This window comes from Hyperolius riggenbachi, chromosome 12 (genome assembly GCF_040937935.1).
Source record: "Hyperolius riggenbachi isolate aHypRig1 chromosome 12, aHypRig1.pri, whole genome shotgun sequence".
NCBI classification, from domain to species: domain Eukaryota; kingdom Metazoa; phylum Chordata; class Amphibia; order Anura; family Hyperoliidae; genus Hyperolius; species Hyperolius riggenbachi.
Window position 1 is genome coordinate 180,118,768 of NC_090657.1, and position 13,314 is coordinate 180,132,081.

The 13,314-nt window shown below is 44.3% G+C and overlaps 1 protein-coding gene across 2 annotated transcripts in view; it reads right to left on the minus strand.

Moving 5' to 3' along the window:
* The window catches only part of LOC137542575 (uncharacterized), an 83,727-nt gene that overhangs the window by 26,570 nt on the left and 43,843 nt on the right, over positions 1-13,314 (minus strand). For both annotated transcript variants that reach the window (XM_068264599.1, XM_068264598.1), the window contains exons 4-8: positions 10,521-10,659; positions 7,348-7,473; positions 7,180-7,260; positions 2,697-2,879; positions 1,399-1,467 (exon numbers count right to left, since the gene is read on the minus strand). In XM_068264599.1, the coding sequence (XP_068120700.1) occupies positions 1,399-1,467; positions 2,697-2,879; positions 7,180-7,260; positions 7,348-7,473; positions 10,521-10,659 (598 nt within the window). The remainder of the gene's footprint in view (positions 1-1,398; positions 1,468-2,696; positions 2,880-7,179; positions 7,261-7,347; positions 7,474-10,520; positions 10,660-13,314) is intronic.

Consider the following 13,314-nt stretch of genomic DNA (forward strand, 5'->3'; position numbering starts at 1 on the left):
GGCTGAGATAAGATTAACCAGTTCAGCCTTCAGTCGTTTTCACTTTATGCATCCGAGCAATGTTCACCTCCCATTCATTAGCCATTCATTAGCCTATAACTTTATCACTACTTATCACAATGAACTGATCTATATCTTGTTTTTTCCGCCACCAATTAGGCTTTCTTTGGGGGGTACATTTTGCTAAGAGCTACCTTACTGTAAATGCATTTTAACAGTAAGAATAAGAAAAAAAATGAAAAAATTCATTATTTGTCAGTTTTCGGCCATTATAGTTTTAAAATAAAACATGCCTCCATAATTAAAACCCATGTATTGTATTTGTGACATATGTCACGGTTATTTCACCGTTTAAATTATGTCCCTATCACAATGTATGGCGACAATATTTTATTTGGAAATAAAAGAGCATTTTTTTCCGTTTTGCATCCATCACTATTTAAAAGCTTATAAAAAAGAATAGAGAGAAATATTTCATCTTTACATAGATATTTAAAAAGTTTAGACCCTTAGGTAAATATTTATGTTTTTTTTTTATAGTAATGTTTTTGGTTTTTTTTATTAAACATTTTATGTGGGCATTTTTGGAAGGGTGGGATATAAATAGTGTTTTATTTGGGGAAATATTTGTGTATTGTAATGTTTTTTTACTTTTACTTGTAGTTTTACTTTTTGGCCACAAGATGGCAATCTTGAGTTTGTTTACATGACGTCACTCTAAGCGTACAATGTACGCTTAGAGGGACAGAGCTTCAGAAAAAGCGTAGCTTCCGAGAGAAGCTGTCGCTTTTTCAGCGGGGGAGAGGAATCAGTGATCGGGCACCATAGCCCGATACATTGATTCCTGGGCTACCGAATCCGCGGCCGGGAGTGCGCGTGCACGTGCGCGATCGGCCGCGGGAGCGCACGGACGCGCACATGGCCTCCTGGACGTAGGTACTACGTCCTGGAGGCATAAATGGTTAATTACAGCAGAATCATTTCGGAATAGAGTGCTTGCAATGCAGGGTAAGGTTTCAGGCTGCATAATAAACACAGAGCAGTGGGTAAATGGTATTTGATTTTGTGTCTGACAATCCCTCTTTGATCCCACTTTATTTAGCAGATCTTCAGGCAGCGGTCATAAAAAATGTTTTAATTATGAGCTTAGTAATTGCAGTGCTCTGATGTTACTGTTTTCTGCAAAAAATGAGGCATCTGTAACTAACAATCCTGTCTTACTATGTTGATCACATGATCAGAAGCAGAGCATTTAATGAAACGGCTTTCAGTCTCTGTGGGTGTGGCCACTTCCCTTTCTGGCCGTGTAGGGTGCAGGGGGTAGGGCTCAGACTGAATCTGCCTGAGTAGATTGCAGCCTACTGCACAGCCTTTTCCATGACCACTAATAATACTCACGTTGGGGTGTTAAGGTGCTTGCTTCTTGGGGTTCTGTCCTATTTAGGTGCTTTGTTTTCAACGCAGATTCTGTATCAGGACAAATAAAATTATTTTTTTATGATGAGGAAGAAATGGAAACTCAATGCAGGTGGGTCTCTAAATTCAAAATGGAAACTGCCTTACTAAGTATTTATGAGGAGGTCTGAGGAATTAAGGGTGCAAACACACATCCAATTTTGATTGGCCAATCACTGGCCAATTCTACCACCTCCCCAATCCATCTTCCTGCAGGCTAATACACGCAAGTCACGTGACAGCCTCGAAGGGGAAGTGAAGCAATCGCGGTACTCTGCACGGGGTCATCAGATATCCGATCCACCAAGATGGTCATTATCGCCGTACCTTGCCAAACGTCGTTCGCGCAAACCTGTCTCCCACATTGCGAGATCGTCGCTCACAAAAATTGCCGGTCATCGGACACTTGATCATCATCTTTTTTTTTTTCACAGCTGCCTAAAGGTGCCCACTAATGATACAATTTGATTGTACAATCTTAGCACTTCGATGTAATGTGAGGGACTACCTAAAGTATTCATTCAAAGTATAGTCACTCAGTTTACCCCTCTACTGCAAAGATTTGGTAACATTGTACAATCTGTAGATGCCCATTAACCTCCTTGCCGGTCCAATTCCCGCGGCAAGGGGGCAGCACAGAACTTTGTTTAAAAAAAAATTGTTTTTAAATCATGTAGCGAGCCCAGGTCTCGCTACATGATAGCCGCTGAGCAGCGGCTTCCCCCCCCACCCACTCCGATCGCCTCCGGTGATCAGAGTAAGCAGGAAATCCCGTTCAGAACAGGATTTCCTGCTGGGCTTCCCCGGTCGCCACGGCGACCGGGCGGGATGACGTCACCGACGTCATGGACATCGGGACGTCAGAGGGAATTCGATCCACCCCTCAGCGCTGCCTGGCACTGATTGGCCCGGCTGCGCAAGACGTCTGGAGGGGGGGGGGGTGGCGTGGCGGGTAGCGGCGAATCGGCGGCGAGCGAGAAATGCACGCAGCTAGCAAAGTGCTAGCTGCGTGCAATTGAAAAAAAAATTTGAAAACCCTGAGAGCTGAGCTCGGGATAACCGGCAAGGAGGTTAATGGTATAATCTCCTGAACGATCGATTGGTTATCGATTGGGCAATCAGGGACCAAATCGACGGGACGATCAACACATCATTCGTTGTCCATCACCACCCCTAACGCTGCCCGATCCAATCAATCGTATGTGATATTGTATGGTTAATGGTCGCTTATAGTCATGTACCTGTAACGCAGCTGTGCGCTCTGATTGTCCACAGCTTGTCTCCATCACACTGAAGCACCCCAAGTTTCATCATTTTGTAGAGATCAGGATTGACGTCTTTAGCACTGACCTTCTTCACGGCCTTTGCGATGGGCAGCGCTCTCTGGGGGCCTTTCTCTGCCAGGAAGTTATAAATGTCTCTCTCTGGAATAGAGGCGGAGTCTGTGATCAGCCAATGGTCTCATTCATAAAAGCAGGAACAGCAGATGTGTATAAAGACAATCCTACTGATAGCAATGACGATACAATAAAAGCAGTAAATAACATACTAATAGTACTGGCTCCCTGCCTACCTCAGAATTACATTTAAAGGACACCTGAAGTGAGAGGGATATGGAGGCTGCCATATTAATTCCCTTGTAAGCAATACCAGTTGCCTGGCAGTCCTGCTGATCCTCTGCCTCTAATACTTGTAGCCATAGACTTTGAACAAGCATGCAGCAGATCAGGTGTTTCTGACATTATTGTCAGATCTGACAAGATTAGCTGCATGCAGGGCGGGTTCTAGAATTTTTGCTACCTGAGGCAAACTTGTGAGGAATCGGATGAACCCTCCCCTCCCCCCATGATTTGGAATGTTTGCACAGAACCCGACAATTTACTCTGCTTCAATTAATGTTCTCACATGACATACAGCAGCTCAACACAATAGCACACTGGCTGGCTGTGAGTCTCGTTTTCTTCCTACTCTGACTACATGCTGTCAGTGTAAACACAGTACAAAAATGCTGCCCCTGTAATCTCTGCCGTCTGATACTAATTATTATTATTATTTATTGTATTTATAAAGCGCCAACATATTACGCAGCGCTGGACATTAGTTTAGGTTACAGACAATATTTAGGGGTGACATACAGCAATATGACAATACAAGAATACAAGAAAGACCAGATCACACAGCACAGTATGAGTACAAGGTAATGCTTAGTCAGTCTTTGGATGGGAGCATGGAGATTAGGCAAGTTAGGTTCACTCAAATGCATAGCATGGGTGCACAGTAATGGAGGTGCATGATCAGGTAGGGCACAAAAGGAGGAGGACCCTGCCCAAAGGCTTACAATCTAGAGGGAGAGGTAGGGACCCGAGAGGTAGGGGACCAGAGTTCAGCTGTGGGTTTAGAGCACTTGTGAGGGGTGGTAGGCCAGAGTGAAAAGGTGAGTTTTAAGGGCCTTCTTGAAGGTGTTGAAGGAGGGGGCTGCCCTAATGGGTGGAGGTAGGGAGTCATAGCGTTGGAGCGGCTCTTGAGAAGTCTTGGAGGCGTGCATGGGACTGGGTGATGCGGGGGCGGTCAAAGTGCCACGTGCAAACACGTGCAAAGTGCCAAGTGCCATGTGCAAAGTGCCACGCGCAAACACGTGCAAAGGGCCAAGTGCAAAGTGCCACATGCAAACACGTGCAAAGTGCCAAGTGCAAAGTGTAAAGTGCCACGTGAAAACACATGCAAAGTGCCAAGTGCCACGTGCAAACACGTGCCAAGTGCCATGTGCAAAGTGCAAAGTGCCACGTGCAAACACGTGCAAAGTGCCATGTGCAAAGTGCGAAGTGCCATGTGCAAAGTGCCACGTGCAAACACATGCAAAGTGCCATGTGCAAAGTGCCATGTGCAAAGTGCAAAGTGCCACGTGCAAAGTGCCACGTGCAAAGTGGCACTTTGCATGTGTTTGCACGTGGCACTTTGCACGTGTTTGCACGTGGCACTTTGCGCGTGACACTTTGCACGTGTTTGCATGTGTTTGCACTTTGCACGTGGCACTTTGCACGTGTCTGCACTTTGCATGTGGCACTTTGCACTTTGCATGTGTTTACACTTTGCACGTGGCACTTTGCACGTGTTTGCATGTGTTTGCACTTTGCACATGTTTGCACTTTGCACATGTTTGCACTTTGCACGTGTTTGCACTTTTCACGTGTTTGCAATCTGCACGTGGCACTTTGCACTTGTTTGCACTTTGCACGTGTTTGCACTTTGTACGTGTTTGCACTTTGCACGTGACACTTTGCACGTGGCACTTTGAATGTGTTTGCACGTGGCAGGCAGCAGTTGGCCTGGTGTGTGGACAGCACACACACACAAACACATAGCAGCTGCAGCAGCAGTGGAGCACACACTCTAAAGGCTCATACACACATCAGACCATAGTCTTTGGAAAATGAAAGATCACAGACCAATTTTACCCCCTTCCATGTAGTATGAGAGCCATACCTACACAGTCTATTCCATGGAGCTGAACTCCCCATCAGATAGAAATCTTTGCAAGATGCAGCACACAAAGATGCTGTAGACATTCAAAAGATCAGTATCTGCAAAAGATCTGTTCCTGCAAAAGATCCGTTCCTACAAAATGCATTCATAGTCTATGATATCTGCAGATCCTCATACACACCTTGTTTAACAGACATTCATCTGCAGATCAGACAATCATCTGCAGATCTGAAAATCCATCCTGGTGGATCTGATCTGCAGATGAATGTCTGTTAAACAAGGTGTGTTAGAGGGTCTGCAGATATCATAGACTATGAATGCATTTTGTAGGAACGGATCTTTGGCAGGAACAGATCTTTTGCAGATACTGATCTTTTGTGTCTGTACAGCATCTGTGTGTGCAGCATCTTGCAAAGATTTTTTTCTGATGGGGAGTTCAGCTCCATAGAATAGACTGTGAAGGTATGGCTCTCATACTACATGAAGGGTGGTAAGATTAATCTGTGATCTTTCATTTTTCAAAGACTATGGTCTGATGTGTGTATGAGCCTTTACTGTCACACTATGAGACATCAATCAAGCTAATGAACAATTTAACTATAGAGTAGTGAAGGGGTTAATCAATGAACAGCTTTAGGTTTATAACTGTGTACAGCCCTTTGTAGGGCACCAGCACTGGAGCATGTCTCTCAGTGATCATTCAGCAAGCCAGGACAATCTGTCTCATCATGGCAGTCCTCCTTATATACAAGGGGGCTGGCCAGTGTTCCTTTCTGTGATTGGGTGCCAGGGCTAAGGCTGGGAGGCCTCTGATTGGCTCAATGAGGTCGGGTGGTGCCGGCCAGGGTTCCCCTCTGTGAATGGTTACTAGGGCTTCTGCTGGGAAACCTCTGATTGGCTCCAGGATGTCATCACCTTAGTTACAGTATTACGGATCCGGATATCCGCGGTATAGGCCCAACTATCCGCAGATAGCTATCCGGATTTGGGCCCAGCTATGTGGAATCTGAATCCGGTCGGATAGGCCTAAAAAGTTTGGATATCCGGGTTACCCGGATATCCGGAATCTGGATGAGCACCCCTGATCATAGCAGATTGGATCTTTAAGATCACTGATGACTCCATGCAAAGTACCGTAATCAATTGGCTTCCAATTTGTGCCCGTCATGTGCCATGGTGTGTACCCGCCTACTGGAAGATGTGTCAGGAAGCGCTAATCATCGTGGGACATCGCCTGGATGTATCTTCCCGGTCGTCAGGGGAGTATTCAACTTAACCATTTCAGCCCCCGGGTATTTTTCACCTTCTGCATCTGAGCAATTTTCACCTCCAATTCATTTGCCAATAACTTTATCACTAATTATCACAATGAATTGAGCTATATCTTGTTTTTTCCGCCACCAATTAGGCTTTCTTTGGGTGGTACATTTTGCTAACAATTATTTTTTTCTAATTGCATTTTAATAGTGCCATTGGCACTTTGCACTCCCTCAGTGCTTCAGATTTCTTGTGCACGGCAGAAGCTTCTACTTGACTACTGCATTTTAATAGGAATAATAAGAAAAAAATAAAAAAAAATCAATACTTCTCAGTTTTCTGCCATTATAGCTTTAAAATAATACAAGCTGCCATAATTAAAACTTATGTATTTTATTTGCCCATTTGTCCCAGTTATTACACCATTTAAATTATGTCCCTATCACAATGTATGCCACCAATATTTTATTTGGAAATAAAGGTGCTTTTTTTCAGTTTTGCGTCCATCACTATTTACAAGCTTATTTTAAAAAGTTCAGACCCTTCGGTAACTATTTATGGTTTTTTTTAATATAAAAATGTATTTGGGTAATTTTTGGTGTGGGAGGTAAACAGTCGATTTTTAATGTAATAATGTGGGTTTATTTTATTAAAAAATGTATGCAGATGTAGTTTTACTATTTGGCCACAAGATGGCCACAGTGATTTTTTTTTTTTAGCCCTGGAAGCAAAGTGCTTGCTTCCAGGAAGCATAAGGAGGACGGGAAACTTTTTTTTGGCAGAAAGACCACGGCCTCCGATACCTGTCTGCTAACTTTAACCCAACATTGCAAAGCAATCTGCTTAACGCTGTAATGCCCCTGTGTAAACTTTGTATTGTCTCCCTTATCTATTGTACAGCACTGTGCAATATGTTAACACTTTATAAATAAAGTTTAATAATAATAACAGCAGATTCTGGAGCTTCCTCTGGGCGGTACTCACGCAGTTGGCTGAGCTCCTCCCATTGTTCAGGCAGTTTCCGAGCATAAGTCGTGGCACCCCGGGAAGATTCTTCCATCGCACCTAAAACATAAATTATATGTCAGTTTATTCATTTCTACCCCTCAGTTGTGACACAGAGAAGACATGGCAGTTAGCACGGTGGCGTACTGGATAGCGCTCTCGCCTTGCAGAGCTGGGTCTCTGGTTCAAATCCCGGCCAGGTCAACATCTGCAAGGAGTTTGTATGTTCTCCCTGTGTCTGCATGGGTTTCCTCCGGGTACTCTGATTTCCTCCTACATCCCAAAAAACATACAAATAAGTCAATTGGCTTCCCCCTGAATTTGGCCCTAGACTATGATACATACACTACACGATACATAGACATAGGGGCTAATGTGGAGCACAGCATAATGTGAGCAGGTCAATGAAATGTCGGAAATCTGGGAATATACCACACACCTCACTTATGTGCTAGAAGACTAGAGTTATGTTCTGCTCTGGTAGAGCAAAGGAAGGATGATTGGCCACCACCCCAGAGGAGGTTGTGTCTAGCCTTGGTGTTTATTGCTCCAGGGATGTAGATATTCATCTGTGTAAGTCAATTAGAAGTGAATGGGCAGTGAAAATTGCTTTGGTATTGAAGTGGTTTAAAGGGAACCTAAACTGATTTTTCCTTTTAAAATAATACCAGTTGCCTGACTCTCCTGCTGATCCTGTGTCTCTAATACTTTTAGCCACAGCCCCTCAACAAGCATGCAGATCAGGTACTCTGACTGAAGTCAGACTGGGTTAGCTGCAGGCTTGTTTCAGGTGTGTGATTCAGCCACTACTGCAACCACAGAGGTTAGCAGGACTGCCAAGCAACTGGTATTGTTTAAAAGGAAATATCCATATCCCTCTCAGTTAAGGTTTACTTTAAGTTAAAGACTGGTTGGTTGGGAGGATCGCGGTTGGATCTGTCTGGTGGACCCCACCTGTGTTGGGCGACCTGGCTGCTGGGGAACCAGTGTGGCTGGCATCGGTTCAGCCAGTATTCCCGCTACTTCCAGAGTGAAAGTGGGGGATGAAGGTCAGCCCAACTGATATCTCACCAAAGATTTTTGGAGGGAGAGGGTGACCGGCTACAGTTCCCGTCAGTGTTGAATTGTGAAGAGGGCTAAATTTGCAAAAAGCAGATCTGAGTCGATGGGACTCTTGGCAAGGAATAGTGATGAGCAGAAATTACGCATCGTAATACGCAATTACGCATCGTAATCGTAATGCAAAGTTTAGGGGGAATAGCATAATACATTTCGTAGTTAATTGTTCCTAATCGTAATTACGCATGAATTGACGTGTAATTTATGCGTAACTTTGTGCCGACTTTGGCGGTGAATAGCAAAGCCCCTGTACATGCTATTGCTACCAAAATTGCTACATAGGTTAAGCAGAATAGTGGGTACAAGTTACAAAAAGAATTGTTAAAAAAGACCTTGTAGTTTTGGAGAAAATCGATTTTAAAAATGCAAAGGTAAATGGTTTTTAAACTCTTCTAAGTTTAAAAAACATTTTTTTTTGCATTTTTAAAATCGATTTTCTCAAAAACTAAAAGGTCTTTTTTTAACAATTCTTTTTGTATCTTGTACCCAATATTCTTCTTAACCTATGTAGCAATTTTGGTAGCAATAGCATGTACAGGGGCTTTGCTATTCACCGCCAAAGTCGGCACAAAATTACGTGTAAATTCATGCGTAAATTACGAATGAGTATACAAAGTCAATTAAATTACGAATATGTAATTATGTGTATGTGTGATTGCAAAAATGTAGGCGTAATTTCATGTAATTGTAATTAGCAGATTACGATCACCACTAGCAAGGAATCCATTCTCTGGGCAGCCACAAGCAACAGATCTCGAACCTCCTCCAATTGAAGCTTTAGGATGATATCCCTCAGAAGGTCTGTATTACAGGGTCTGGTGAGGGCTCAATGAATGCACACTAATGTTGCCTGATCCATTTGGGGGAGCAGGGCACTGAATAGGTTTCAGATATTAGCCCTTTTGCTCCTGTTCTCCACATCCTCTAGCTTCAATTCCAGAGACTCTATCTTGGCAGCTTGCTCATCCAGTAGAACCTTAACCTCCCAATTCACGGATCTGGAGTGTGATATCACGCACTGCCTCCCTAAGCTCTTCTCTGAAAACTGACTGGAAGTTGGCTTCAAGGTCCTCCTGAGAGGGAGCCAGAGGTGGACTCTATATCTTGCATCTGGGTGAAAATCAGGGGAATGTGTCTGTTTGGAGTGCAGAGGCCATGCTGATAAGAGCTCTGGGCTCTGCTCGCCATCTTGGACCCCATGGCACATGCAGCAGGAGGCGAAGACTGAGATATGAAAGAGGCGGGAGCAGGTCTCCAGACTTACCTTTTCCCTTTTGGGTCATGTTCCCACAGTCAATCGCAAAGCTTGAGGGCTGATGGGGTGTTTTAGCGAGGAAATTCAGCAGAGCACGGAGCAGCAGGGAACTACATCAGGTCCCGTGGCGCCGTTCAGGCACCCAGTCTGTTACTACTTTGATCCCCATTCAATTGTTGGTTCTTTTAACAAATTACTCCCCATTCCATTAACAAAACTACTTGTTTAACTATCCGAACTGTTCCTGAACTCTTCCAAGCTGACTACCTACTCTGGTGTTAGTCATTGGATTATTTGACTACCAAAACTATTGCTGAACTCTACCTGGCCTCCACAATTTATGGTGGTCTCACTCTCTTCGCTTATCCGGCTACCCACTCTGCAGGTAACCACTGGAATGTATAGCAAGCACTTTGCCATTGGCACTTTGGCTCCTTGTTCTACATTCAGGGACCCAGGACATTGCGTGTTTCATTTCTTGTACAGTTAAATTGTATGTCTTTATCGTATGAATCAGCACGATGGCGTAGTGGTTAGCACTCTCGCCTTGCAGCGCTGGGTCCCGGGTTCAAATCCCAGCCAGGTCAACATCTGCAAGGAGTTTGTATGTTCTCCCTGTGTTTGAGTGGGTTTCCTCCAGGCACTCCGGGTTGCTCCCAAAAACATACAGATAAATTAATTGGCTTCCCCTGAATTGGCCCTAGAGTGCAAAACATACACTACACAATACATACTTAGATATAGGACTTTGGTAGGGATTAGATTGTGAGCTCTTCTGAGGGACAGTCAGTGACAAGACTATATATACTCTGTACAGTGATGAGTAATATGTCGGTGCAACATAAATACTAAATAATAACCATCATCTCACTGTACAGATGATGACAATGCTATGCAATATAATAATACCAAATAATTGTTGTCTTTGTTCTGTATTTAGAAGTACCTTTTGCTTCAAACTCTTCAATTTTTAAAACAAGGTCTTTGCGTCCCATATGACTTAAATGTTTCTTTAATGTTTTCAGATCCTCTTTTCCTAAACTTCCATCTTTTTCCATCTCAGAAAGCAGGTCCAAACTAGAGTCCTTAGCAGTGAAAGGAAAAGTTAATCTTAAAGTGAACCAGAGACGAAGCACCCTCATGTATTTTACCATATAGATCAGTGGGAAAATTAGAGAAAACATCTACCCTGCTCTCTGTTTCATTCTTCACATCACAGCTTGTTTCTTATCAGACCTGATAAAATCCCCGACTGAGCCTTCAGTCTGGCTTTGCTATAATGACTCAACTATAATGATTCCTGAGCAGAGCCACAAGGGGGCAGGCTTGGGCTTGAAAAGACATCAGAGAACACAGACTCAGCTATAAATATTCCTGAGCAAAGCCAGACTGAATGCTCAGTGGGGGATTTTATCAGGGCTGATTAGAAGCAAGCTGTGCAGTGCAGAATGAAACAGAAAGCAAGGTAGGTGTTTTCTCTAATGTTCCCACTGATATATATGGTAAAATACACAAGGGTGCTTAGTCTCTGGTTCCCTTTAACAAAATAATACATCATATGGACACCTTTATAAATAATGGTGTCTGTGCACCCTTCCCCATTGTCCCCTCATCTTTTAAAACCTTATCCACCATTTTTTTAAAGACAGGTATAAAAAATAAATAAATAGAAAAACATGTTTCATTGGTGAACTAGGCTTAAAAATAGAAGAGCAGAAGAAAAAAAAATGTACTGTATACCACTAAGAAGACAACAATAACAATTAGTGAGGAAATGGCGAATATAAAAGCTCCATTGATTAATAACTGAGTGACCAAAAAGTGGAGATATATGCCAAAAGGGGTGAGCAAGTGTTTCAAAATGTTTCCTCCTTCACTCTCCTGTTTATACAAGTATTCATTCATATAAAAAAAACAACCCAAAACCATCTTTATAGCGCTGTTGTCCTGGCAGACTCAAATTGCTTGAGAGTCAGTCATTAGGGGTGCGCTCAATAGGCAGTTGCAGTGTTAGGGAGTCTTGTCCAAGGACTCCTTACTGAACAGGTACTGTCTTACTGAATCGGAAGAGCCAAGATGATCTCCTATGTCAGAGCCTGTACCCTTAACCAGTACACTATTGAGCCAGGGGTGAAAAAATGTTACCATATTTTTCTAAACAAATATGAATGTGATACGCCACAGGTTACTGAGAGATAACGAAAATGAAGAAGATACTTGTTAGACCAGTATTATTGTTTTCAAATCTGCATAGGGAGCTTGATATTTTGGGTCACTTATCTAATTTAAGTCATATTTGTGGAGAGATTGGTTAGAGTGCCAGCAATTCCAGTTGCAGTAGTGGCCTGGCAGAGCATCACCAGGGATGAAACGCAGCTTCAGGATGTAACTGACCGCAAAGCATTTGCAACCAAGTATTAAAAAGTGAAAGTTTGATTTATGATTATTATTCTATCCCATTACTTTTGCTGAGGCACACATTGCAGACTGTTGTAATTCCTACACTGTTCACCTGATTTGGATGTTAATACCCTCAAATTAAAGCTGACAATCTGCAGTCTAAGCACATCTTGTTCATTTCAACCAATCACAGAGGGGAACCCTGGCTGGCACCACCTGACCTCATTGAGCCAATCAGAGGCCTAAGCCATGGCACCCAATCACAGAAAGAAACACTGGCCAGCCCACCTGTATATAAGGAGGGCTGCCATGATGAGACAGATCGTCCTGGCTTGCTGAATGCTTCCTGAGAGACATGCTCCAGTGCTGGTGCCCTACAAAGGGCTGTACCAGGGTCCCCAACCGCCCCGTTTTCGGCGGGACGGTCCCGATTTTCGGGGGGCCGTCCCGCTGTCCCGCGCTGCCCCCCCCCCCCCCCCAGGTCCCAGCCGCTGGGGAGAGAGGGGGGAAAAAAACAATCAAGGCACCAGCACGGGATGCGGCGTGGATGGCCGCCGCCCGCCGCCATTACACTTCTTCCTCCCTCCTAATATGCCCCGCAGTGTCCCCTCCCCCCCGCAGAGTAAAATGGGCAGCGGAGCGGGCAGTAAGTCTTACCACTGCCTCTCCGCTGCGTACCGGGATCTCCTCTGATCTTCTGGCTTCCTGTGACGTCACAGGAAGCGAGAAGATCAGAGGAGATCCCGGTACGCAGCGGAGAGGCAGTGGTAAGACTTACTGCCCGCTCCGCTGCTCATTTTACTCTGAGGGGGGAAGGGGACACTGGGGGGCACATTAGGAGGGAGGGAGAAGTGTAATGGCAGCGGGCGGCGGCCATCCATGCCGCATCCCGGGCTGGTGCCTTGATCGTTTCCCCCCCCCTCTCTGCCCACCCACTGGCACCCTCCCCCTCCCCACTCACTGGCACCCTCACTCCCTTTCGGGAGTAAATAACTTTGTTTTATAAAAAACTTTTTTTTTATGTGTGGGGTGGGCGTGACTAAGGGGTTGGGGGTATGGTCTGGGGTGTGGCCAGGGGTGTGGCCTAAGTGTCTTGTTTTCTCCCATGAAAATGTTGGGAGGTATGCTGTACACAGCAGTTATAAACCTAAAGCTGTTCATTAACCCCTTCTCTACTCTATAGTTACATCTTTAATTAGCTTGATTGATGTCTCATAGTGTGACAGTTAGAGTGTGTGCTGCAGTGCTGCTGGGCCAAGGGCTGTACACAGTGATAAGCTGTTCAGTGATTAACCCCTTCACTATCACTACACTATAGTTAAATCGTTCATTAGCTTGAT